This window comes from Columba livia, chromosome 1 (genome assembly GCF_036013475.1).
Source record: "Columba livia isolate bColLiv1 breed racing homer chromosome 1, bColLiv1.pat.W.v2, whole genome shotgun sequence".
Lineage (NCBI taxonomy): Eukaryota > Metazoa > Chordata > Aves > Columbiformes > Columbidae > Columba > Columba livia.
The window spans coordinates 1,827,394-1,855,185 of NC_088602.1; the positions used below are offsets into that span (position 1 = coordinate 1,827,394).

General features: G+C 50.1%; 1 protein-coding gene across 2 annotated transcripts in view; it reads left to right on the forward strand.

The window, feature by feature from the left end:
- SLCO2B1 (solute carrier organic anion transporter family member 2B1) overlaps positions 1-27,792 on the forward strand; it is a 64,654-nt gene that overhangs the window by 6,151 nt on the left and 30,711 nt on the right. For both annotated transcript variants that reach the window (XM_065049664.1, XM_065049665.1), the window contains exons 2-7: positions 10,100-10,203; positions 22,283-22,420; positions 22,521-22,683; positions 24,058-24,285; positions 25,352-25,450; positions 26,901-27,031. In XM_065049664.1, the coding sequence (XP_064905736.1) occupies positions 10,123-10,203; positions 22,283-22,420; positions 22,521-22,683; positions 24,058-24,285; positions 25,352-25,450; positions 26,901-27,031 (840 nt within the window). In that variant the 5' untranslated portion in view covers positions 10,100-10,122. The remainder of the gene's footprint in view (positions 1-10,099; positions 10,204-22,282; positions 22,421-22,520; positions 22,684-24,057; positions 24,286-25,351; positions 25,451-26,900; positions 27,032-27,792) is intronic.

Below are 27,792 nucleotides of genomic sequence, written 5' to 3' on the forward strand. Positions count from 1 at the left end.
CGGAGACACCCCAGGCCAGGCTGGACGGGGCTCTGAGCAACCTGAGCTGGTGAAGATGTCCCTGCTCATGGCAGGGGGGGAACTGGGGGAGCTGGGAAGGTCCCTTCCAACCCAGACTGTTCTATGATTCTATGACTCTATGATTCTTCTGGTGGCCATGGGTTGGGTCATGGAAGTGATGGCCTCTGTTGACTGCAAGCATAGTCCAGGAGATGGTCCAGATGTCCCCTGTGCAAATGTAGTGCCAGGTGAACCCCACAGCTCCGTGACAGCTCCCACAGCTCCAGCTCCTCCACACCGACCTTTTGCAGTGCCTCGTCTCCACGGGGGTTGATGTGAGAGCTCCCCTCTCAATTTCAGCATCACCAAGTGAGCTCCAACCCCCTCACTATGTCTTGGAGCAGGTGAGGACCCCTCTAAGAAGGTCTTATGCTTCCAGCATCTGTCAGAACCTGCTGGGTTGAGCAGGGAGGTCTAGGAGACCCCATCAAAAAAACTAGGAGGAAAGCTTCACCCTCCCCAAGCAAGAACAGGCCAGGGACCCCTGGAGAGCACCTGGTCCTGCCCTGCACCCGGTGCCCCTGTTTCATCGCCCACGGTTGTATTTCATGTGTTTCAACATCAGTTTTCTCTTTTTTTCTAGTCTTTTAACTTCTCGGTAACAGATTTCCTTGTGTTTTGCTTCTTGTGGGGTTTCTGGGATGTGTCATCCCTGACACATTTCTCATTACAAAGAGCCACCGAGCTGGGCTGATCTCATTTTCACTTGGAAACAGCATTTAGGCACATCTATGCATCCCTTTTATTTCTCAGTGCTTTTCCAGGCAGGGAATGATTTGTATGCCCTGCTTTTTTTTCCTTTTCTTGTATTATAAAGCATCTTTGCACCCCCATTTTCCAAGCCAGCTTCCCATTTAACACAGGCACACTCACAAATACACACACTGACGCTATTCCAGTTATACCACCAGTGGATGAAAATTATCTAGAAATTCAGCAGAAGGAAGACAGATTACGGGGTATTTGCTAGCATTTTGTCTCCCCTGCTGGGATTTAATTCGCTGTGTTACATTCACCGTTATTTACTCAAGCTCTGCTGAGCCCAGCGTGTGTTTTTCCTTGTTCAGCTAACAGGAGCCGTGCTGCTATTAATAAAGGCATCATGACAGATTTATGTCCTTGGGAATAGGACAGTGTCACCAAGCCTGGTCCCCTGTTATCGTATCCAGGACCATTGTGCAAGTCCCAGAGAAACTGTGAGGTTTTGGGGTAATTCTGCTGCCCGGGGATCAAAGAAAGGACAGCGTGGAGACAAGTGGAGCATCTTAATCTGTGCTGCAAAGCTTTATGAGATTATCTGTTTGAATTCTGTACATAAGGGGGTTATTCCCCAGATTTTAGCCCCCAGCTTTGCCACTTTGCAGGTCACTAACTCCTGGGAGCAAGGCTGTAATTAATGGCAATATTTTATGGTAGCCTGATGGCATCAGTCAGTGTGGGACTGACCTGCTGGTGCATCCAAGCTCGGCTTCCTGTACCCCCAACACCCAGGGCTTGTTGTACCGGGTTCTACCATCCCAAGTGATTCTGTGACCTGGATTAGAAATGTGGAAAAAATGGGCCGCTGAGGGCAAATCCTTCATCCATAGCTGAAGGAATAATATCAGCTGATGGATCTGTAGCATCAGGCACCTTTGCTCTCTGAACGACCATTCATCCATCACCTTCCCTGAAGTCTATGAGTAAAACCTGTGGGTGCTCGGTAGGTGCTGGTTGGGGTCCTGCTGCATGAGCTGCTCTGCTGAGCCCCTGTGCTGAGAACATCATCTCCCAGATGTCACCCTTGGTGACACCTGGTCACCCATGTACCTTCTGGACTCCTAAACACCATTCTTGAGCACAGAAAGTCCCTCTGAGGTTTGCAGGAGAAGCGATTTTGCTGGAGAGTTTACTCGCAGGTGTATAAGGAAACGATTTTCTGCTTCATCAGGGTGCAGCACTGGCTTTAAAGGGCTTTGTGTTTGGGTTAGTGACACCGCTTACGGTCACAGATCCTGCCACCTTTGCCTGTCACCCTCCGTCCCAGCTGTCACCATCCTCTCGGTGGCTGTGTCTCCTGAGCAAATGAATTTCACACTCCTGTGGTTTGGGGGAGAAAAGGTGAAAAGCACCACTGAGAGCTCCAATGCAGCAGCGTTTAGCATTTTAAATATCTCACTAGGCTGAGATCACGCCTCTCCCCTCTGATGATGTGTGTGGATGAATAAAGATGTGTCGGAGGGATGGGTACAGCTCTGCACAAGAGAGCAGAGCACAAATTCCACGTCTCGCTGCAGCATCTGCTTGGCCGTGGGGCTTCACTCCCCATGGTCAAGGAGGGGAAAGGAGGACGAACAGCCACATGTTGGGATGAAGATGCTCAGAAGGGTTTGCCAGACCAGAATGGTGTCATCAGGGCTGGTCTGTGAAATATTGAGATGTGAAGATGGGGAGCAGATGCTGGCTGAGTTGTCTTTAGTTGCCATCCATGGTGAAGACCATCCCAGGAGGAGGAGACCTCAGCTGCTAAGGCACCTTAATCAGGAGGTGTTCAGGGAGAAATGTGCCTTTGCCATCACTCCTTGCCCCACCATTGTGTTTCTTAGACATCCCATCCCATCCCATCCCATCCATCCCTGTGTGGGTCAAGCTCATCCCCTTCGGTCACCAAGAGGCCATCAGCTCACCAAGCAGGCTTCCAGTGACCATGTTGTCCTGATTAGTGTCTCACCAGGAAGAGATGACTGAAGTTAAGCTCCAGCTTTGCAGAAACATCCCATCACCAGTAGAGCAACATGCAGAAACCATGTCTCTGAAGCTGGCTGGGAAGGTCTCAGGAAGGAGGACGGATGTTGCCAGGTTGTCCTTGGGTCTGAAAAGAGCTCGAAGCAACCTCTGCCCTCGCTCCTGCAGGCAGGGATTTGCCTGTGGCCCCAGCCACATTCTTCAACAAGCCCAGCCCTCTAAACGTAGAATCAGAAACATAGAATCATTTTGGTTGGAAAAGACCCACAAGAACATCGAGTCCAACCGTTCCCCATCCCTGGCACTGCCCCATGTCCTGAGAGCCTCATGTCCGTCTGTCCAACCCTCCAGGGATGGTGACTCCAGCACTGCCCTGGGCAGCCTGTTCCAATGCCCTACAGCCCTTTGGGGAAGAAATTGTTCCCACATCCAACCTCAACCTCCCCTGGCACAACTTGAGGCCGTTTCCTCTGCTCCTGGCGCTTGTTCCTGGGGAGCAGAGCCCGACCACCCCTGGCTCCAAGCTCCTTTCAGGCAGTTCAGAGATCAGAAGGTCTCCCCTCAGCTCCTGTTCTCCAGCTGAACCCCCCAGGTCCCTCAGCCGCTCCATCACACTTGTGCTCCAGCCCCTCATCACCTCCGTTCCCTTCTCTCTACTCGCTCCATCATTCTCCAGCTGACAAACAGCAGCCTCTAACACTCATTAAGCACATTGTACAATCATGGTATGCTTTGCAAACACAACCTAATTGCTCTGGACTAGATAATTAAGATATGTAGGCTGGTCATTTGGGACTTGTGTTTGTACGAGATGCTGGTGTTGCTGCATCCACAGCATCTGCAAGAGCCTGTTTCTGGAGAATCCAGGGTTAAATCCTCTCTTGTGGTGCAGCCGATGCGGTATCGCTGCTCGCAAAGCGGCTTCACAAAGCGCTTTTCTGGGAAGGAGCTTGCTCACCCAGACTCCACCATGTCCTGGGCTGCATCCCCAGCAGCGTGAGCAGCAGGTGCAGGGAGGGGATTCTGCCCCTCTGCTCCACTCTGCTGAGACCCCCCTGCAGTGCTGGTCCAGCTCTGGGTCCTCAGCACAGGACACACATGGACCTGCAGCTGTGAGAGACACCAAAGCTGCACCCCGCCCCGCCACCCTGAAAAACAAACTCTTTGGCTTAAAACCCTCTCTGTGTGTGGGGTGACCTTGGTCTGACACCCTCCTAGTGTGGTTTTGAGGAGGTTTGACATGGGGCGGGTGCTGGGCTGCAAGGGTGCTGTGGAAGTCATTAGGCAGCCCAAGTTTTGCAGCAGCATCTCAGCTCCTGCTTTATTGTTTGGGACAAAGTTCCTTGGAGGGCACAGCTGGGTTCAGCCTGCAGAGCAGGGCTCTTTGCAGCACCCTTTCCTTCCTGGCACAGATGGGGAATCATAGAATCACAGAAGGGTTTGGGGTGAAGGGACCTTCCCAGCTCCCCCAGTGCCCCCGCTGCCATGAGCAGGGACATCTTCAGCAGCTCAGGTTGCTCAGAGCCCCGTCCAGCCTGGCCTGGGATGTCTCCAGGGATGGTTCATCCACCACCTCTCTGGACAACCTGGGACAGGCTCTTGCCACCCTCAGGGACAACAATTTCTTCCTCTTGTCCGGCCTGAATCTCCCTCCTTTAGTTTAAACCATCACCCCTTGTCCTGTCACAACAGGCTCTGCTCAAAAGTCTGTCCCCACCTTTCTTCTCAGCCCCTTTTAAGTACAGAAAGGCTGCAATAAGTTCTCCCTGGAGCCTTTTCTTCTCCAGGCTGCACAGCCCAACTCAGCCTGTCAATAGCATGCTGCTATCTTCTTGCATTTTTTTTTTAATCTATTTGGTCTTATCTGCCTTTTTATTTGGTCTGGTCATTGCCCTTTGTGCTGGGTCAAAGCACTCTTCTGTTTTGTTTTATTCCTAATGAAGCATAGTGGATCAACAGTATCTATATGCAATGGGTTATTCTCGTTTTTAACTGCTGGCAAGCGGTGCAGCATTTCAGATCTCTGCCAAATGTGTTCCCCCTTGGGTCTTTCATCTGTTCACACCCCTTCCTTCTTTCATCCGTGAAACAGGAGTAGGAAACCTCACTGAAGGTGAGATAAAGGTGTCTGTGGTGGGATGGAGTCAGATGTGGCCGTGCATCCTCAGCCACCGGCTGCTGAGAGATGATGTGGGTCATCCTTAATGCTAAGAATAGCTCTGGAGAAAGAAAACATGAGTTTTTCCATGGCGGTGTGGGAAATTTGGGGTGGTTACGGTGAGGGGCTTTTACACCATGATTGGGCAGGGATTAGTGAAAACATTTCTACCGGTGCTTTCTACCATTCTCTTCTACCAAGACGACTATGTAGGAAAGAGGTTGGACTGATTCCAGGTGTGTTATGTTCCTGGACACCTTGAAGGGTTAAAGGATGCACACATGTAAAGGAGGATGTGGAAAGGATGGGCAGAGGCAAGAAAATACTCCTAGAGACCATGTGATTCGTTGTTTATGCCTCTATTTAAGTGTATTTTTTGTTGAGGAGGCCAGGCAAAGACGGAATCATAAAATCATAGAATAGTAGAATGTCCTGAGCTGGAAGTGACCCACAAGGATCACTGAGTCCAACTCCTGTCCCTGCATATAACAACCCCACAGTTCACACCAGGTGTCAGAGGGAAATTAAAACATTAATATAGTTACCCAAGGAAAGAAGGGTGTTAAGCATGCAATGGGTACCAGCTCCATGGACATATCCATGACTTCAAATCTGGGATCAGACTCCTTTTTCTTTCCTCCCTTGCTACCCCAGAACCCTTTTTCTTCCCCCTGTGCCTCTCCTGAGCTTTCAAGAGGCTCCAGCAGCAAAGTCGTTAACTGTAAATAATTAATCACAGCTCTGCTCCCAGAGACAGGCAATATTGGACACCGTGGTCCGGAGACAGGCGGGTGCTTTTTCTCCTGCACTGCTTAACCCTCCAGAGGTTCAGAGGAGCTTTTCGTGGATGCTTCTTTAATTTACGATCGAATTTACTTTATTGATCCCATCCTGTATTTCGTTGGAGCAATATCTTGTCTCTTGAAATGGGGCTGAGGGCAGCAATTGTTTTTTTTGCAGAGGATGCTGTGGAGGTTGTAACTCAGAAGGTCCCTGCTTGAATTTACTTCTCCTGCAAGCTGCGCTTAAGGGTTGTACAAATACCACAGTTAAGACAGTCTCCTCTTGGTACAATTTACATCAGCCCATGCATTTGTTAATTTGTTTGTGGCTACGGTACTTGCTCCTTCGCCTCTCATCACGGGGGAAATAGAATTACACAGAGTAATAATGTAAAGTCTTTCACCCCATTTACCGTAGAGCCTGCAGATGCCGCCGAGATGGAAACATCCATCAGAGTGCACTGAACAACAAGCTGGAGCCTAATGGGTTTAACATGCCTCCAAACAATGCAGCTTCCTGAGTGGGAAGTCTGGGGACTAAAAACCCAACAAAGACATCGTCCTCCCTCATATTATTCACCCTATGGATGTGGCTGGTGAGAAGTGAGGAGGGAGACGAGGTCTGAAGGGAAGAAGGTCGATGGTGCAGGGATGGGGATGGTGGCTATCCATGGATTTATATTTCTTTGTGTGGTTAAACTTAGGTGGTGGTTGGGAGCCAGAAAGCAAGTGTGGAAGTATACTTCCAGGGGAGGTACAGAAACACGGTGGGTTAAAATGAGAGGCAGGAAAAAGAAATTTAGAGCAGCCCCCAGGAGAAGGACTTGGGGGTGCTGGGAGTGAAAGATTGGCCATGAGCCAACAATGTGCGCTTGCAGCCCAAAAATCCACCCGTGTCCTGGGCTGCATCCCCAGCAGCGTGAGCAGCAGGTGCAGGGAGGGGATTCTGCCCCTCTGCTCCGCTCTGGTGAGACCCCCCTGCAGTGCTGGTCCAGCTCTGGGTCCTCAGCACAGGACACACATGGACCTGCTGGAGAGGGGCCAGAGGAGCCACAGGAATGATGCGAGGCTGGAACAGCTCTGCTGGGAGGACAGGCTGAGAGAGTTGGGGTGTTCAGCTGGAGAAGAGAAGCTCCGGGGAGACCTTAGTGCGGCCTTTCCGGACTTAAAAGGGGCCGAGAAGAAAGATGGGGACAGACTTTTGAGCAGGGCCTGTTGTGATAGGACAAGGGGTGATGGTTTTAAACTAAAGGAGGGAGGTTCAGGCCAGACATGAGGAAGAAATTGTTGCCCTGAGGGTGGTGAGAGCCTGGCCCAGGTTGTCCAGAGAGGTGGTGGATGAACCATCCCTGGAGACATCCCAGGCCAGGCTGGACGGGGCTCTGAGCAACCTGAGCTGGTGAAGATGTCCCTGCTCATGGCAGGGGTGGCACTGGGGGAGCTGGGAGGGTCCTTCCAACCCAAACCATCTGTGATTCTATGACTCTGTGATTCTGTGGCTCTATGATTCTATGAAAGGAGGGTCTAACCCATCAGAGAGCCAGTGTATGCAGGGATGGAGAAGGGCTTGCTGAGCCCCCTTCTTGCAGGTAGGAGCTGCCTGTGCCTCCTACCTCTGACCCTGTAGAGCAGTCCCCAAAACCCACCTTCATTTAGGCAGAGCAGTGGTTGTATATACCCAGCCAGCATCTCCCAAACTGCTTGATCTCAGGCACACAATCCTGCATGCCATGCCCTGGTGCTACCACCAGCCCTGTGTGATGGGGAGCTGAAACCAGTTACATACCGCTTGGACTTGATGATCTTGAGGGTCTCTTCCAACCATAATTATTTTATGATTCTATGATTCTATCAGATATAGCAGCAAATGTGACCTCAGCCACAGATGGTGAGCTTGGACTTGCCTTGGTGGGACCTTCATGTCTGGGCAGATGCTTCATCCTTGGCTCCAGCACCATGCAGGGCTGAGCTAACGCCCATCTGGGTTTTTCCTCTCAACCGCTTTTCCCATCTCTTCAGTGCTGTGGGTATTTCTGAACTTAAACTACGGTGTCACCGTGTAAAGCACATTGCAAACATACCTAAGACAGCTTGACATAGGGCAATATATAATGTAGAGGCTGGATCCTGGTCTCAGTGGTGCCTAACCAAATCAGAGGAGCTGCTCTGGGGTTTGTGGAGCTGCACTGCCGTGGGAAGGAGAGTAAGGCTCATGGAGATTTGTACCAGCACGGTGGAGACCAGAGCCTGCCCTAGGCACTCTGTGGAGACCCTGGGATGCACCTTGTGTCTGGAATTCAGGGTGGGATTAGGAGAGGTCTGGAGATCTGTTTACTAATTGAGATGGTCAATGTAGGTGTGTGGTTGATACCAGACAAAAAGAAGCCAAGATGTCTTGTGTGATTCAAGGATATGAAGGGGTTGATCAGAGCAATTAGAGTCCCATAGCTTGGGACAGTAAAAATTGTCCACCTTCCTCCTACTGGTATTGAAGGGATTATTACAGGCTCACAGAATGTCTGAGGTTGGAAGGAACCTCTGGAGATCCTCCTGAAGAAGCCCAACTGGCTTTCCTTGCCATGAGGGAGTGTTGCTGGTTCACGTTCAACCCCAGGTCCTTCTCTGCAGAGCTGGTCAGTCCCCAGCCTGTGCTGGTGCTGGGGTTGTTCCTCCCCAGGGACAGGACTTTGCACTTCTGTTTGAACTTCATGAGGTTCTCCAGCTCCTTGAGGTCTCTCTGGATGGCAGCACAAACATCGTTGGCGCCAGTCGCTTCTCCCAGTCTTTTGTCTCCTGCCAAGTAACTGAGGGTGTACTCTGCCCCGTCACCCAGGTCATTGATAAGGATGTTAAACGGTAATCACCCAGATAAGGTTTAAACAATATTATCCTTGCTTATCATAGAATCATGGAGTCATTTTGGTTGGAAGAGACCCTCAGGATCATTAAGTCCAACTGTTCCCCACCCCTGGCACTGCCCCATGTTCTGAGAACCTCATGTCCGTCTGTTGAATCCTAATTCCCTTGCACTGACACAGGATTTTGCCCTTTGCTGTGTTCCCCAGGACCTGCAGTATGGACTTTTTTCTTGTAGAAAAGCGAAAGAGAAACCTGTAAGAGTGCATGGCAGATTTCAATGAAGGATCTCTCTTCACTCCAAGTCTGCATCTTTATCCCCTGGAAGTCCTGACCTTCAGGCTGTGGCTCCAGGGAGACCTTATTGTGGCCTTTCTATACTTCAGAGGGGCCGATGAGAAAGATGGGGACAGACTTTTGAGCAGGGCCTGTTGTGATAGGACAAAGGGTGATGGTTTTAAACTAAAGGAGGGAGATTCAGGATGGACAGGAGGAAGGAATTGTTGCCCTGAGGGTGGTGAGAGCCTGTCCCAGGTTGGCCAGAGAGGTGGTGGATGAACCATCCCTGGAGACATCCCAGGCCAGGCTGGACGGGGCTCTGAGCAACCTGAGCTGGTGAAGATGTCCCTGCTCATGGCAGGGGGGGCACTGGGGGAGCTGGGAAGATCCCTACAACACAAACCCTTTTGTGATTCTACTCCATGTTTCTATGAACCCCCAGAGTGAAGACTGTCGGGGTCACAGGTGCTGGTTGCTCTGTGGGTTGCAGAAAGTGAAGGATCTTTCTTCCAGCATAGGGTTTTGGTCTGGATGAATGGAGCTGCAAGCATCAGCTTGCTGGGAGAAAACCAAAATCCTCTTTACAATGAGCATCTTGTTGCGTCCGTGTTCCTGGGCATGTCCCAAAGGCAGAACCGAGCTGGCCCCTCAAAATCATCAAGTCCAACCGTTCCCCACCACTGTCCCTGCCCCATGTCCTGAGAACCTCATGTCCGTCTGTCCAGCCCTCCAGGGATGGTGACTCCAGCACTGCCCTGGGCAGCCTGTTCCAATGCCCCACAGCCCTTTGGGCAAGAAATTGTTCCCCAGATCCACCCCAACCTCCCCTGGCGCAACTTGAGGCCGTTTCCTCTGCTCCTGGCTCTTGCCAAACAGCGCTGGCCGCAGTTATAATCTGGTATGTCTGGGATTTACGAATACCAGGGTCCTGGCCCTGCACTTTTTTGATGCTTAGAAGTAAGATGACTGATAATTTTTAACCCCTCAGGTGCCCTGGTGACCAGCATGTTAGTGTTATGCTTTGCTGCTTTGTTGCTTTGCAGAAGCAAAGCACTGAGAGAAAACGAAAAAAACCCAGGAATAATTAATAATTGCTTATGGTGACCGTGTGCCTGCTGTGATTCTGTGATTCTGTGATTCTGTGTGGGTGTTTGCAAAGCACGAGAGGATTTTGCTGTGCTGAGCAAGGCGAATTCAGGCAGAGCAACTTAGCATTGTGCCGAATGATTTCTTTTGGCAGGCGGATAAAGCAGACCTGACAGAATGACAAGCACCACTGCAAAGAGCAGCTGCCCAGATCGGTCCCAGAAAACGCTCTGCAGGAACCCATTTCTCAGTATCAAGGTAAATACCTCCCGCTTTCTATAATCCCCCCTTGGATTACTGGCCCGATAAAGCGGAGTTTAGCTTTCTGCAGAAGGCACTGGTAGGATTTCTGTTTACAAGACGTGTTTGGAAATGGATGGGGTGCTCCTCACAGCGGATGGATGTGCAGACACCTCCACCCAAAAGCGAGCGGTGGGACGGCGATGTAGCAACGCAAGTTTAACTTTCAGCTTCTGCAGCATTTAATTCCTGTCAGTGGAACTCCCTGAGCCCAAAGCAAACTGTCAAGAGAGACAAATCCCAGATCTTCAAGCAGCCATGAGCCTTGGTCTTTGTGGAAATGCTTTTTTATGGTACCCATGATAAATGCGTGTATATAATGGGGGCAGGAAAGGGGGAATCGATGCTCACTCTTGGAGTTTAGCACACAGCAACCTGCAAAGCTTTGGGTGTTAGCCCCCTTTTAGGCAAGGAGCGGCATCTAGTTGGCTTAAACCTTGCCCTTGCTTTAATTTGTTGACTGAAAACATATTTCCTAAGCAATGATTCTGGACACCCCCCCTGCAATACCTCCTGCCCTTGATGTAAGTTCACTCAGCTCCTCCAGTTTTGCTGGTGTGTGTCTGGGGTAATACAATAGAATCATAGAATAGTTTGGGGTGAAGGACCTTCCCAGCTCCCCCAGTGCCCCCCCTGCCATGAGCAGGGACATCTTCACCAGCTCAGGTTGCTCAGAGCCCCGTCCAGCCTGGCCTGGGATGTCTCCAGGGATGGTTCATCCACCACCTCTCTGGCCAACCTGTTTCGGTATGCAGGGAGGTGGTTCCTCCATATCTTCAACCAAGAGCTCCACGAGGTCCAGTGCAGGCAACCAGATGAGTGGACTTCATTAAACTCCTTGGGGAAGGCCCAAAAGTTGGTTGTGGTGGTAACGGCAGGAGGTGGTGGTCACTTCTGCACAGCAGTGTGATGGTCAGAGGATGCCCAGGGAAGGCAGAGGACCAGTTTGACTTGCTTATCGTAGATGTGAAGCCACTTTTTGTCTGTCCTGGAGCACCCAAAACAATGAGTCATGGGGAACTATGGGTGAAGATCCTTTTTTCTTCCCTTATCGACACTGGGAAGAGGCGTGAGGCTGGATGCAGTAGAAGCTGAGATCTTCTGGTGGTGTGGCCAGCGCTGCCTGTTTGAGTTTAGCACATTGATCTCAGGTTTGCCAGCAGATATGCGTGGCTTCTTGCCTCCTTCCCATGGCTGTGTCAGTGCCAGTGAGACCCCTCAGCTCGTTATTTGCAGAGGAGGATCCGTGATCCTTGGCTATGGAGGTGGTTGGGAACCCTTTTCTCTTTGTACAGTGCTAATGGCATTTTTTAAAAAACCCCATGTAACGATAATGATCACACTACTTGTGCAACTGGTGTTCTGCCGCAAGGTGCTCTTGGAGAAGTGTAGCAACACACAAAAGAAAAATAGAAGTGTAAACATTTAGATAAGACAAGCATCTGCAAAGTAGTAATAACAATCAGCATTGGCCACAGCGATGCCAGAAAAAGTGAGTGCTTAGGTTGCATCAGAATCAAGGTCATATTTCCATCTTCTTTTTCTTACAAAGAGGACATTTCGGAAGTTTTGCGCTCTTCTTGTGCATCTCAAGGAAGCAGGAAACTAAAGCTGAGCCAGCTGCAGGTCTAGCTGGATGACAATTGTTATGTTCAATGGTGCATGTCGCTTGGCTTGTAAGCATCAGCTTTCAAGAAGTTCTTGTTTAAACAAACAGAAATGACAGGTACAAAGTGTTTTGCTGTGGGAACAGGCTACTGTGAAGCTTGAGACACAAAGCTCCAGGGAGCCAAAGGTGGGGGGATGTGGGAGCAGATCAGAAACTGCTGACTGAATAGGTGGAGAGCAAGGTGGAAAACTCTTTTTCTGTTATTATGCAGCCACAGGTCTGTGGATTTTCTTTTTACGCCTGCGGTATGCACACAACTGATTTAACATGAGCTTTTCTTACAGTGTTGCTGCAAATGTGTGGGGGAAACGATGGTTTCGTTTACTTAGGAGAGTTGGTATTGAGCTGGGAGACCAGATTCCTCATTCTCTCTGTTGTGTCTTCATGTAATTTTAATGTAAACCAGAGCTAATCATATAAACCTTCCTTCTTCAAAGTCTTAGGGCAATGCAATGCCATGAGCGTCCTGCTGGGCTTGGTGCAACCTCAGGTCCTCTCCAGTTGAATGTTTGAGGAGCTCTTTGCAGGACCATGGGCTGCACCTGGGGTGGCTCCTTCTGTCCTGCGGCATCTGGTTTATCCTCTTTTGGCTGAATAATTTTGCTTGATGAGAAATTATAGCATTATCATCAATTTATTGCTGCATTCAGTGTGTTAGAAGCCAGTTACCCGACTTGTTAGACAGTATCACCAGGCTGTAGAGGAAAAGATGATGGCCAGCGTTAAAGGCTTCAGATCTGTCATTTTTGTGGGGAAGAGTTTGGTGGGTTTGGTTGGTTTTCTTCGGCTTTTTGGTGTTGTTTTGTTTTTTACTTGCCAGCAACATCATCTTTAAAAACAAAATCCCATTGATTTGTCCTTGCAGATTCTTTTTAAGGGGTTTTGAAACTTCAAAGATTAAAGACACTGAGGTGCAAAGTCATCTTGGGCCTGTGAGAGGAATCAATGTCTCTTTTCCTTAGCAAGGGTGTCTGTGTGAATGTAGACATAGAGGAAATTCTTGGTGGGGGTTGTTGCAGACCAGACCAGGGCAGGACAATGGGCAGTTGTTTCCTGAAGTCTGTTGCTTTCTGAAGGGTCCCTAGAGCCCACCCTGAGAAGAACGAAAGGAAGAGATTTTGGTGGAGACCAGTTCTGCTCCTCATGGACACCCTGCTGCTGGGTTTCTGCTCAGAAAGCTCAGCAGGGAAATTATGACCCATCTCTTCAGGTCAGAGCGGCTTTGAAAGAGAATGCAGGGATGGTTACAATCACAGAATCACAGATGGTTTGGGTTGAAGTGACCTTCCCAGCTCCCCAGTGCCCCCCCTGCCATGAGCAGGGACATCTTCAGCAGCTCAGGTTGCTCAGAGCCCCGTCCAGCCTGGCCTGGGATGTCTCCAGGGATGGTTCATCCACCACCTCTCTGGACAACCTGGGACAGGCTCTCACCACCCTCAGGCCAACAATTCCTTCCACATGTCCGGCCTGAATATCCCTCCTTTAGTTTAAAACCATCACCCCTTGTCCTATCACAACAGGCCCTGCTCAAAAGTCTGTCTCCATCTTTCTTATCGGCCCCTTTTAAGTCCGGAAAGGCCGCACTAAGTTCTCCCTGGAGCTTCTCTTCTCCAGCTGAACACCCCAACTCTCTCAGCCTGTCCTCCCAGCAGAGCTGTTCCAGCCTCGCATCATTCCTGTGGCTCCTCTGGCCCCTCTCCAGCAGGTCCATGTGTGTCCTGTGCTGAGGACCCAGAGCTGGACCAGCACTGCAGGGGGGTCTCACCAGAGCGGAGCAGAGGGGCAGAATCCCCTCCCTGCACCTGCTGCTCACGCTGCTGGGGATGCAGCCCAGGACACGGGTGGATTTCTGGGCTGCAAGTGCACGTTGCCGGCTCATGGCCAATCTTGCACCCCCAGCACCCACAAGTCCTTCTCCTGGGGGCTGCTCTCCATCCCTCCATCCCCAGTCTGGATTGATACTGGGGGTTGCCCAGACCAGGTGCAGCAGCATCAGGCTGGGACCAGCCCCAACAAAGCCGTTTCCAGTTGTTGGCCTGTCATTGCCAGGCATTATCCTGGCTGCAGCCTGTGGCCAAGAAGAGAAAATGCTCTCTTCCAATTCTATGTTTCCCATTCAACTATTGAACTACTTGTTTTTACCCTGAAGGCAGAGCTGACCTGACCATGCATATGCATGCCACCAGGCCCACAATTAACACAGGATGCTTTTTGGTTGTTTTTTGGGTTTTTTTTGTTTTTTTTGTTTTTTTTTTCCAAGAAGTTAGGTCAGCCCGTCCGGTTTCTAAATGACTTCCTCAGAAAACATAGCTTCAAGTCCAGGATTTGAGTGTTTCTTGCAGAAACACAAAACCATTGCTCAATGGGGTTTATGTGTTTGAAGTGGCTGAAGGACCAAAAATCACAGCACTGCAATTTTTATAGATACATATATATATCTGTAGAGAGAGAGTGTGTAATGAAAACCAGTTGCCGTGTGTCAAAAGGCAACTGAGAGGCGTAACTCAAAGCTGATCCTGGGGCTGATGGTTCCTGAGCCTTTAGAGATCCCTGGGATGAATTCCTATGGTCCATCAGAGCAGGTTAAATTAAATTGTTGCCCTGAGGGTGGTGAGAGCCTGTCCCAGGTTGGCCAGAGAGGTGGTGGATGAACCATCCCTGGAGACATCCCAGGCCAGGCTGGACGGGGCTCTGAGCAACCTGAGCTGGTGAAGATGTCCCTGCTCATGGCAGGGGGGACACTGGGGGAGCTGGGAAGGTCCCTTCAACGCAAACCGTTCTATGATTCTGTGAAACTGGAACAAGCTGATTTGCCCCAGGCCCATTTTCTCCTCTCTGTAAGCACAGCCCACTGCATGGGATTTTATCATGTGCAAAGGCACAAAACCCTTTCCTAAAATAGCAGCAAAAGTCTCCCAAACACATGGAAACAGCATGATAGGGACTTCCCTGTGACAACCGGGGCAATACTGTGTGTGCGACTTTCAGAGCCTTTATATGGAGGATTTTTTGCCAAACTGTGCAATCAACACTAGAAACACAATGGATGGTTTTTTCCAGACCATCAATAGAAGAGATATTGATGTTTAATCCCCAGTTCTGCAATTTATTCTATGATTCTGTTCTATGATTCTATACATTTATTGGCTGTTCAGGACTGAGTAGATTTCTCTATTCTTTTACGCATGTGGAGTGAGAGCAGCAATACCTTGCCAACACAATGCAAGGCTTAGTAGAGGAAAGCCTGTAAAAATATATTTAAAAATACAGGGAAATTCATAAAAGCAGTGAGTTCCTCCAAAAATTCTTGGTTGCAGAGAAGCTCCTTGTTCGACTTGTGGTAGAGCAGCAATGCTCTCATCCCAGTGCTGGTTGTGGAGGATGTAGACATTGGGTTGGGGTGTCATTGCCTGTGGCTGAGGGTTCCTCATCAGACACCTTCCAGGGATGCTGACCATCCCTCTGGGGCACTGGGAAGATGTCCTGGGCACTCTCCATGACTCATGGGTGGTGGGAAGCGGTGGTAGCACCGCTCTGGAGGAGGAAGGTTGCTTTGCACCCTGGCTCTGCAGAGGGGTTGGTTTTTCAGGGGTCCATTGATACCAAGCACCCTCTGCCCCTGTTCTAGTGTGATGTTTGGTGTTATCCCAACGCAGAACCTGAGGAGGCACTTATGATAATAACGCTTTGCGGATGTTTGTTGAAAAAAAACACATTAAAAAAACTCTCCCTTCCTTCCTCCTCAGCCTACACAAGCGTTTGTTTGGATTTTCTGAGTTGTTTTAATTCTTCTGGTGTAGAGGGGAAAGGATGTGAGCATGGCTTGGCCCACAATGGGAAAGAGGTGGCAGACAGCTGGGCTTGGGGGTGCTTCTGGGATCACCCAGCTCTGGGGCTACCCCTGTCTTTCCATGAGTTAGTTCTGCTGTCAAAACCCAGGTCTTGGTAAAAGGCTGGTGTCTGCAGACCCAGGTCACCTTCTGATGTTCTCCCACTGCTGGGGAAGCTCATCAGACCCAGGCTGGCTGATCCCACCAGTCCCAAGTCCAGGTGTGGAGGGACCCCAGCTTGAAGTCCTTGGGAAAAGTAACCAGATGACACAGAAAGACCGTGAAAGAGGATGTACCTGCCCTGTGGCACAGGCTATATCCCAGACCCAGGTGGGAAAGGCACACGGTGGCGTCTGGGTCAACCCTACACCATATAACATGGGAGGTCTCAGAGGAACCTTGAGATAGACACGCTGCTGGGACTCGACCACCCACCACAGCTACCACGGGGCAATCTGGAAATCTCACACTAGCGATTACCGTCTCTCTATTTCTCACTCATTAAAATATTCTGCAGACTAAAAATGCCCTGTGGTTAGGGTGGTTGCCCACAATGGCTCCCTGAAGAGCAAGGAGGAGACTTGGCCTTGCAGAGCTTTAATTGCAAGACCTCCCACTTCGCTACCTTAGGAAAGTAAACCACCACCTTGGAAACATGGGAAGCACAGAATATCTGACAGAACCCGCAAAAAGCCGTGTTTTTCTGTGACATTTTCTCAGAACTATTTGACTGATAATCATTGCAGAAGTTGGAGAAAATGTAGGCATTTTTCTTCACATTCCTGTTTGCTTCCTCCTTCTCAAACATTACCACCTCAATTTTGACTTTCTAAACGTTCCCCTGCTTGCTCCAAGCTACAGTTCTGACTTGTGTCTTAAAACCTTTGTCCAGCTACCATCCAGGTATCCAGGTTTTTGTCAATCTCTTGGTCTTTGCTCTTTCAACACACAGAGTGCAGAAATGTCAGATGTTGGCCCTTCTAAAGTGTTTGGTTTAGCAGTCATCTGTTAAAAGGCACACGTTGAAGAACAGAGGTTGAAATGTTTAATTAAAACCTGCTATCAATAGCTTGATCTCAGGAAGCTGTTCCGGGCAGCCCCTGGGGATCTCCTTTCCTTTGTTTCATGCTGCTGTTTGCACTGTGGTCCGATGCCTTAGCAGCTCTTTCACCACCTCCGCTCCCTCGGAGGGACACGGTGCATAATTGAGGGTTCTGTCTGGGTTGTCTTTAACCATCCCACCAGCTGCTGGTGTTACCCAGACCCCCTGTTCTCCGACTCTGGTTTCCTTGAGCCACTGCAATCCCCTTGGAATGTCCTATCACCAACAACACCCTAATTCCCTTGCACTGACACAGGATTTTGCTCTTTGCTGTATTCCCCAGGATCTGCTGTACTGATTTTTTCTTGCAGAAGAGGGAAAGAGAAGCCTGTAAGAGTGCATGGCAGATTTCAGTGAAGGAGCCCTCTTCACTCCAAGTCTGCATCGTTATCCCCTGGAAGTCCTGACCTCCAGGCTGTGGCTCCAGGGAGACCTTATTGTGGCCTTTCTGTACTTCAGAGGGGCCGATGAGAAAGATGGGGACAGACTTTTGAGCAGGACCTGTTGCCATAGGACAAGGGGTGATGGTTTTAAACTAAAGGAGGGAGATTCAGACTGGATGTGAGGAAGAAACTGTTTGTGCTGAGGGTGGTGAGAGCCTGGCCCAGGTTGTCCAGAGAGGTGGTGGATGAACCATCCCTGGAGACATCCCAGGCCAGGCTGGACGGGGCTCTGAGCAACCTGAGCTGGTGAAGATGTCCCTGCTCATGGCAGGGGGGGCACTGGGGGAGCTGGGAAGGTCCCTTCAACCCAAACCCTTCTGTGATTCTACTCTATGGTTCTATGAACCCCCAGAGTGAAGACTGTCGGGGTCACAGGTGCTGGTTGCTCTGTGGGTTGCAGAAAGTGAAGGATCTTTCTTCCAGCATAGGGTTTTGGTCTGGATGAGTGGAGCTGCAAGCAGCAACTTGCTTGAGAAAACTAAAACCCTCTTTACAATGAGTATCATGTTGTGTCCGTGTTCCTGGGCATGTCCCAAAGGCAGAACCGAGCTGGCCCCTCAAAATCATCAAGTCCAACTGTTCCCCCAGCCCTGTCCCTGCCCCATGTCCTGAGAACCTCATCTCCGTCTGCCCAACCCTCCAGGGCTGGTGACTCCAGCACTGCCCTGGGCAGCCTGTTCCAATGCCCCACAGCCCTTTGGGCAAGAAATTGTTCCCCACATCCAACCTCAACCTCCCCTGGCGCAACTTGAGGCCGTTTCCTCTGCTCCTGGTGCTTGTTCCTGGGGAGCAGAGCCCGACCCCCCTGGCTCCAAGCTCCTTTCAGGCAGTTCAGAGATCAGAAGGTCTCCCCTCAGCTCCTGTTCTCCAGCTGAACCCCCCAGGTCCCTCAGCCGCTCCCATCACACTTGTGCTCCAGCCCCTCACCAGCTCCGTTCCCTTCTCTCCACCCACTCCAGCACCATGCTGGTGTGCGTGTCCATATGACCTCTGGGAACTTGGAGGTGCTGTAGGTATTTGCCCTGTGTCTCTCAAGCAGAGCTGAGCTTATGCTCTGCAGCAGTTGCTCCTCAGTAAATCTCTCCCTCTGTTTACAAGGGTCACGCTGGTGTCAGTGATGGTCTCTCCTTCCAGGCGTGAAGACCATCTGTCTGGGCCATACAAGTCAAAGAGCCAGATGTCTCAGTCAGAGACAGAAATGTAAACGAGAGATTTTTGTGGTAGGACAAAATGCAGCATCATGTGTGCAGCCAAAGACAAATAGGGTCATATATCTCTCTCCAGCTGATCTCAAGTCCGCGAGGCTGTTCCTTCTTTTCCTGGCAAATCACAGCTGTGCTGTGATTTGGTGGCTAACAGCAAACAGCCCCTGGAAACAGAAGGAGTGAGGTCCTTGCCTGGTGCTGACACAAAGCCACTGCAAGTCCATTGGAGGACTATCTCTCTTTTCTGTGCTTTAGTCTGTCTGGATCAGGTAGAATAAAATATCAGATTCTCAACCCATTTTCACCTCCAGTGTTCAAGGAGATGAGGGGAAGTGGTGGGAGTCTGCTGAGCTGCTGTAAACCAACATGCCATGAAGGTCCTGGCTGTGGATACCCAAATGTGAATACAGATGCCTGGAAGAGAATGAATCTGGCCTCAACATTTCCATCTGGACTCATGTATTCAGGAAACAGTGCCTGGACTTAGCCAGCATGTCCTGCAGGAACACAGGAAATATAGGAAAGCTGACTGTGGGAAAGCTTTCCTTTAGCTGGGTGACATTTTCCTAGTCCAAACATGGTCCACCCCTCAGAGGTGACACGAGCCTGGAAGGGGGGAAGGTCCTGGATATCATCCTGCTTTGCATGATGCCAACACATCACTTCTGGCAGCAGTACCCATACCCCAGTGCTACCAGGGAGCAAAAGGGGTCTGACCATCCTATTTTTTACAATGAGGGTGGTGAGAGCCTGTCCCAGGTTATCTAGAGAGGTGGTGGATGAACCATCCCTGGAGACATCCCAGGCCAGGCTGGACGGGGCTCTGAGCAACCTGAGCTGGTGAAGATGTCCCTGCTCATGGCAGGGGGGGCACTGGATAAGCTTGGAAGGTCCCTTCAACCCAAACCCTTCTGTGATTCTATGATTCTATTGTTCCATTTGTACTGTAAACAGTCCATTTGCTTACCAAGCAGCCTGATTTGGCAGTGAACACACTTCAGACCTGGATCAGAATGAGACATAGCAGAAACCCAGGCCAAGCTGAGCGGCTTATCCAGGAAAGACTCCTGCCCAGTGAGAACTGGCTGCAAAACACGCAGAGCTGGAGCAACGTCCTGCTCTAGCCAGCGACTGCAAAAACATCTACCAAAAGCCATACCCTGTGGCTTTGGGCAGCGTCCAAGGGTGAGGGCAGCAGTGCTGCAGGTTCCAGGGATATTCAGCCTGTCCTGCAGGGAGACGAGTGGTCCGTCTCCTTAGGGCACAGAATGTCCTGGGTTGGAAGGGACCCACAAGGATGATCGAGTCCAACTCCTGTCCCTGCAATGACAACCCCCCAGGTCACATCATGTGTCTGAGGACGTTGTCCAGTCTTTTTTGAACCCTCTCAGTTTGGGGCTGTGACACCTCCCTGGGGAGCCTGTTCAGTGTCCAGCACCTCTGGGGGAAGAACCTTTTCCTCATGTCCAACCTGAACCTGCCCTGGAACATCTTCCTGCCATTCCCTTGGGTTCTGTCACTGTCACCAGAGAGATGAGATCAGCACCTGCCCCTCCTGCTCCTCTTGTGAGGAAGCTGCAGCCCCATGAAGTTTCCCCTTAGCCTCCTCTTCTCCAGGCTGAACAAACCAAGTGACCTTAGCTGCTCCTCACTCTCCAGTAGCTTTATATCCTTCTTATACATGCAACAGTTGGTGTTGATTAGCTTATTTTATCTCATTTTGGGGAGTAGTAGGTTGCCTGTGTAGAGCCACATGGCAGTAGGGAAGGACAGGTTCCAGTATAAGTTGAGGAATGACCTATTAGAGAGCAGTATAGGGGAAAGGGACCTGGGGGTCCTGGGGACAGCAGGGTGAGCATGAGCCAGCACTGGGCCCTTGTGGCCAGGAAGGCCAATGGTACCTGGGGTGGGTTAGAAGGGGGTGGTCAGTAGGTCAGAGAGGTTCTCCTGCCCCTCTGCTCTGCCCTGGGGAGACCACACCTGGAATATTGTGTCCAGTTGTGGCCCCTCAGTTCCAGCAGGACAGGGAACTGCTGGAGAGAGTCCAGCGCAGCCACCAAGATGCTGAAGGGAGTGGAGCATCTCCCGTGTGAGGAAAGGCTGAGGGAGCTGGGGCTCTGGAGCTTGGAGGAGACTGAGGGGTGACCTCATTAATGTTTACAGATATATAAAGGGAGAGTGTCAGGAGGATGGAGCCAGGCTCTTCTCGGTGACAACCAGTGACAGGACAAGGGGTAATGGGTTCAAACTGGAACACAGGAGGTCCCACTTAAATTTGAGAAGCAACTTGTTCCTGGTGAGGGTGGCAGAGCCTGGCCCAGGCTGCCCAGGGAGGTTGTGGAGTCTCCTTCTGTGCAGACATTCCAACCCGCCTGGACACCTTCCTGTGTAACCTCATCTGGGTGTTCCTGCTCCATGGGGGGATTGCACTGGATGAGCTTTCCAGGTCCCTTCCAACCCCTGACATCCTGGGATTCTGTGACATGGCTCTCTGGCTCTTTGCTGGGTATTTTGCAGACCTGTGGATGAAGAGGAGGTGGTTTCCGTCCCCCCTGGGACAGTTCGTTCAGCACTCATGAAATATTTCTGTATAAGGAGCAGGAAGATGGATGCTGCTCTCAGTAATGGGGCAGCTCTAGCCACGTGTTCGCCTGGGCAGCCCAGCACCAGCACATCCCAAGCTCTGGAGGAGATGAGATCAGATGATTTTCTAGGGGATGATGATGATCTTTGACAAAATTTCCTTCTGGAAGCAGAAAAGAACCATCACATTTTCCCCGAAGGGGATACATCATTTCCACCCAGGGCTTTGCAAGAAGGAAGTGAAAACAGAAAGTCTGAATTGTTCTCCCTGACCTTCCCCTGACTTTGTCTGAAGAAGCCGTTTGTTGCCGTGTCTAGAAGGACTCATTCCTGCCCCAGAAGAGCTCCTGCCAGCACTGGGGATGGCTGCCTGCCGCAGGCTGGATGGGAGCAGGAAGGTTGTGCAACCTCCTACTTCTGCTGATGGATCTCAGGGTCAAGGCCAACAAAAACTCACAGCAAGTTTTTCCCAAGCGAAATGTCCAAAGCCACTTTCAGCTGAAGAAACTACACTCTCCTGACAAATACTAACCTTACTGTCATGTTTGGCAGAGGACTATTTAATAGTCCTGACCTAATTTCTGATGATCTCTGATGGCAGGAGCAAGGGTAATATTTCAAAGGCTCATGGTCAAAGGTTCATGCTCAATAATTCTGCCTTTGTGTAGTAGATGCCATTTGTTATAGAATCATAGAATCATTTTGGTTGGAAAAGACCTTTAAGATGATCAAATCCAACCATTAACCCAGCCCTGGCACTGCCCCTTGTCCTGAGAACCTCCTGTCCGTCTGTCCAGCCCTCCAGGGATGGTGACTCCAGCACTGCCCTGGGCAGCCTGTTCCAATGCCCCACAGCCCTTTGGGGAAGAAATTGTTCCCCACATCCAACCTCAACCTCCCCTGGCGCAACTTGAGGCCGTTTCCTCTGCTCCTGGCGCTTGTTCCTGGGGAGCAGAGCCCGACCCCCCTGGCTCCAAGCTCCTTTCAGGCAGTTCAGAGATCAGAAGGTCTCCCCTCAGCTCCTGTTCTCCAGCTGAACCCCCCAGGTCCCTCAGCCGCTCCATCACACTTGTGCTCCAGCCCCTTCCCCAGCTCCGTTCCCTTCTCTCCACTCGCTCCAGCACCTCAAGGTTTTTTTTGTAGTTTATGTCTTTATCTTGCAGCTCTCAGTAATCATGCTGGATGTTCTCTTTTTTTGTTGTCAGTTCTTCGTTTTCTGCCATGGACTCCTACAGCTCTCCCAGCTCCTGGTCTCTGGTTACCTGAAGAGCTCCATCTCAACCATTGAGAAACGATATGGCCTTTCCAGCCAGACGTCAGGGCTGCTCGCATCCTTCAATGAGGTGAGAACCAGTTTGATTCCCCTAGTCTACCTGGCCAACACTCTCCTCGTGCTCCTGTCATTCCCCTGTGAGACCTCTTGGTCTATGTGTCCTGCTGCAGGTTGGGAACACGTTGCTCATTGTCTTCATAAGCTACTTTGGGAGCCGAGTGCACAGACCTCGTTTCATCGGCTGCGGTGCCATCCTCGTCTCCTTGGCCGGGTTCCTCATGTCTCTCCCCCACTTCATAACTGGACCCTATGAGTATGACCAGTCTGTTGCCAGTAGGTACTCTAGGAACTAATTTAATGCCTTTTGGGATAGAAAAAGGAAATTACCTTCCCTTGAGGGGTGGTGACCTGCAAGCTGTAGGTTTGTTCTCAAGGAATTTTAATCATCTCAGTCCTGAGAGGCAACAGCTGATGATGGGAATAAGAGCCAGAGGACAGCTGAAACCATGAGTGAGGGCGTGAAAACCATCACAACATGGGCTCTGCCTTTGATTCCCCTTGTCTTCTGCATATCCATGTGGTAGACAGTGACCAGGTAGCAGGAAAGTCTTCTCCAACCGTCAGACCTCTTATCTTCTATGAGCTGAGGCAAGGTGTCCTCATGCACTTGAACTGCTTCCTGATTTTCATAACATAGATAAGAAAAGGTCTCATGAACTCTGTAGCCCTTTACAGGAAGGAAACAAGAGATATGGGAAGTAGCTTAATTCAACCCAACAGAGAAGTTTTGGGGGTGAAACACTGTTGTTCGCAATGAGGAAAAGTTGGTTTCACACTTCTTTTTGAGGAGCACCTCACCTGTCTTCCCATCTCCCTGAGCTGTCTTTGAGGTCTTAGATCCCAACAGAAAAAAACAACAACCTCTTGTGAAAGAATCTTGAAGGTGTAAATCACTCATGGAGGAGCAGGTCAGGGTGGATTTAGGATTTTCTCACTGAAAGAAGGTGAACGGATGAGAAAAGAAAGAAAGGAGAAAAACCATTTTCTCATTACCTTCAACAGTTCTGCCACAAAGCTCCAGCAAATCTTCTAGAAACCTCCACTAAACAGTTTTTCTCTTGCTTATCAGAGAGCGCAGCTGGTTCACTCAGCTGCAGACACCAAAGGAAGACTAAATAGGTGAAAAAATTGCAATCAGGGGTCAGGTGCTAATGACACTTTGGAAACAATGAACCACGCATTTCAGGAGTGCTGGTGGCCCTGTGTTGAGCACTCAGAGTTGTGTATGATTTGGGGACATGACCATGGAAACCCTGCTGTAAACATCCCCTCCCCCAGTATTTTAAGGAAGATGAGAGTGCTAGAATCAGCACTTCCACTTAGGCAGCTTTGTGATCCATTTCTGGGTAAAATGAGTTCTTATTTCCCGAATAGCTATTCGTGAAATCTGCAGTTTTGCTCATTTTATCACAAAAAAAACTATCAAAAGTCCTGGAAGTTATCTCAGCTTTGCTTTTACCATGGAGGTGGCTTTTCATGGCACGTGCATCCATCTCTCTGTGAACACCTACGCAATAATATTTGCATTTTCTTTGCATTTTCTTCCATTTGACATCTACTGGGTGCACATCTACATGCTTGCTGCTATCTTAGGGGAGTTCTTTCTCCAGACTAAGCTCCTTAAACCTCTTCTCCCTGTCACCTCAGGCATGTTCAGCAACACCACCGACCTGTGCCAGCCTGGAGTCTTGGGGTCCTTGGGGAACCTCAGTGGTGCTGACTGCACCCCACACGCTGCCAAGGAGAACCATGAGGTTCTCCTGGTCATGTTCATTGCCCAGGTGCTGTTGGGCGTCGGTGGTGTCCCCATCCAACCCTTCGGGATCTCCTACATCGACGACTTCGCCAGTGAGAGAAACTCCCCCCTCTATTTGGGTAAGGCTGGGGGTGTTGTGGGGAGAGGGGAAACCAGAATTACTCATCTATAGGAAGGCCAGACAGTATTAATTTGTGCTAATGAGAGCAGAGCTTGCCATAGCCCTTCTGCACCAGCCAGTGCTGGGAAGGTATCTGCAAAGATGGTTTGTCTGTCCCAAGCTTGGACAGACTGCAGACAGACCAGCAGTGCTGGCAAATGTGATTTAGGGGAGATGCTGGGATTTTTGGCATGAGGGTGATAATAACCGTGTCCTCCTCCAAAAGGGCTTCAACAAAGAGGAAGAATCTGATCTCTGTGTTCACAGGAGGCAGCTGTGGGCTCAAAATGCAGCAAGGAAGACTTTATTTAGATTTAGAGAAAATTACAGGAAGCTAAAAAAGCAGGGTCAACCATTTGGGAGGTGGAAAGTATCCTTCAGGGGAGGGGGTGCTGAAGAACTGCTTGGGATGTCCCAGGGTGGTGGGATGGACAAGATGGTCCTTGTAGGTCCTTCTAGCCATTTTCAACTTATTATCTGTGATGGCATCTTGAACTGAGTGGCACAGCAAGGGTGGCCCCAAACCAGGTCATTACTGTCCGGAGACTGGAAGTACTGCATCAAATTTTACTCTGGCAGATGCTCCAAACCTCTGAACCATATTTGAAAGGATCACCTTTAAGACAGGAGTTTAATCTTACATGTGTTTATTTTATTTTTTTTTATCGGTAATTCACCTAGGAGAGTTTGCTGATAACTTTTATCTCCTTAACCTTGTAAAAGATTTTTGCATTTCCTGGATTTCTTATGCCAATGGGCACATTTTGTTCCTGGGTGTATTTCAGTATTTCTGGGAGGATGAAGAAAAACGGAAGGGAAGAACTGAGTTTTGCAAAGCCTTCCCTGCAAAGGGAGCCTGGAAGGCATGGGGGTTATTACCCTTTGAAAGGTGTGAGATAAGAAAACTGCCAGAGAAATAGCCTGGAGGCAGATGGAGTGGACACTGGTCCTGCCTCAAGGCATCTCCTGTCCCCTCCAGGTCCACTCATGGATAACTGAGCCTCTCTGCTCTCACCTCTCTGCAGGGATCTTGTTCTCCTTCACCGTCATCGGGCCGGGGGTGGCCTTCATGCTGGGCTCTGCAATGCTGCGTTTTTATGTCGACATTGACAAAGTGACCAGAGGTGAGTTAACACACCCCTGGAGACCCACCAGCATCCTCCTCCCTGCATCCCGTTTACTGAGCCAGCAGTGGTCCAGCCCCTCTCCAAGCATCCCGACCCCAGGGAATGAAGGTGCATCCTCAGGCTGGACATGAGGAAGAGATTTTTGACCATGAGGGTGGTGAGAGCCTGGTCCAGGTTGGCCAGAGAGGTGGTGGATGAACCATCCCTGGAGACTGATGCTCAGTTCCTCTAAGTCATCTTCTGCAGAAGGACATTGAACGAGAAATGTGCCCGAGCAGCCTGAACTGGAGAACACCCAGTTTCAGAGCTGTCTTCAGTCTGCTGGGGAAAGCAAGCAAGATGTGGCAGCTTAATGATAAAGCTAATTTAACCTCACATTTTCCTAGAAAAACAAAACAAAACAGAACTTAGTGTTTATTCAGGAAGGCATTTAAAATCCCAATTTGCTGAACGCAACAAGCAGGGAGGAGATTATCAAATGTCTTTGCCCTATCACTTGTTACTTCCAGAGGTGGGAGATCAGATGTGGCAGTATCCACTGTACCAAAATCTGGTAAACTGACTGCAGTTTTAATTGCACCCCCCAGCAAGAATATCTCATTTACGTTAAAAATCACAGTTAAGGAAGAGGTTTCTGGGAGGACTCATTCCCTGCGCTTCCTTGTTAATGTTATCTAACCACAGGTATCCCCTTTTTCTGTAGAAATGTTTCTTGTTTCAGACTCACCCTGTTGTGAATTAGCATCTTGGCTTCGGCATATCTCATTTTATTTATGCCAAATACCCTTCTGACAGAAAATATTATCTTTGGCAGAATGCCCTGAGGATGACAGGAGAGGAGGCTGGGAAAACTGAAGGAAGACACTCAGGAGAAAGGGATATAATCTTTATTAAAGCATTTTTAAAGATCATTTTCTTTGGTTGATCTGCAAACCAGGCACTGGCTGATGGGCCAGACTGGGGGGCAGAGCTTCAGGGTCCAAGTCCTGCTGTGAACAGGATGCCGAAAGTTAACTGGAGTTAACTCTATTTTGATATTAAGATTTTTCTTTCTGTCTTGACAGACAACATGCCCTAATCCCGTTGAGTGGGTATTTCCAAGGTTTTCCCCAACATGGGTGTCTGTTCTCTGAAAAGGCTGTGATGGGGATGCTTTCCTTTGCCTTTCCAGCTCTAGGACATCCCTGTCCCAGTTGTGTTCATCCAAAGGGCTGAGTAGGTTTTTAGGCACCCTGGTGATAAGAATGAAATGTGATTTAGCACCATGGGATGAACCAAGTGCAGGTGCCGCTCAGATCCCAAAACAGATGGTCGCCAGGTTGAGAGTCACCACTTCGGAGTACACCAACATCTGGAGTGACTGGGACCACCCATCACCATCCTTTGGTGCACTGGGGTCCCTCTGTTCACCTTTGATTTGATGCCCATCTCTCCATTTGTGTTGCAGGTGAAGTCCAGCTCACGAACAAGGACCCGCGGTGGGTCGGTGCCTGGTGGCTTGGTTTCCTGGTGGCAGCCAGTCTCGTGGCCCTGTCTGCGGTGCCTTATTTCTTCTTCCCACAGGAAATGCCGAAAGAGGTAGGAGAAGCACTGCAGACCATCTTTTTGGCGTTGCACACAAATACTTGGCGCATTTACATGCACGTTCCTTGCTCGCCACCAGCACCAGCTGCTACATCTGTGAGGAAAAGTGACTATGGAAGTGGTTGTGCAGTTTATATGAGGAGTTTTATGAGGAACAGCTGAGGGACCTGGGGGGTTCAGCTGGAGAACAGGAGCTGAGGGGAGACCTTCTGATCTCTGAACTGCCTGAAAGGAGCTTGGAGCCAGGGGGGTCGGGCTCTGCTCCCCAGGAACAAGCGCCAGGAACAGAGGAAACGGCCTCAAGTTGCGCCAGGGGAGGTTGAGGTTGGATGTGGGAACAATTTCTTGCCCAAAGGGCTGTGGGGCATTGGAACAGGCTGCCCAGGGCAGTGCTGGAGTCACCATCCCTGGAGGGCTGGACAGACGGAGAAGATGTTCTCGGGGACAAGGGGCAGTGCCGGGGTTGCGGTAAAGGTTGGACTCAATGATGTGGAGGGTCTTTTCCAACCAAAATGGTTCTTTGATTCTATGATTCGATAGCTGCATCCCTATGTCAGATGTGAGCTGTGGTTTGCTCTCACCTCTGGAAACAGAAGGACTTGTATGCTCAGCAGAGCCCAGTTTGCTTAATGAAACCCAGCATGGTGCAAGAAACTTCATGGAAGTGACAATTTCCTTGGTGGGGTGCTGAAATAGCACTTGTGTGTTGATTCCTGTGCATAGGAACATATAGCACCAGACAAGTCCTGTGTGGG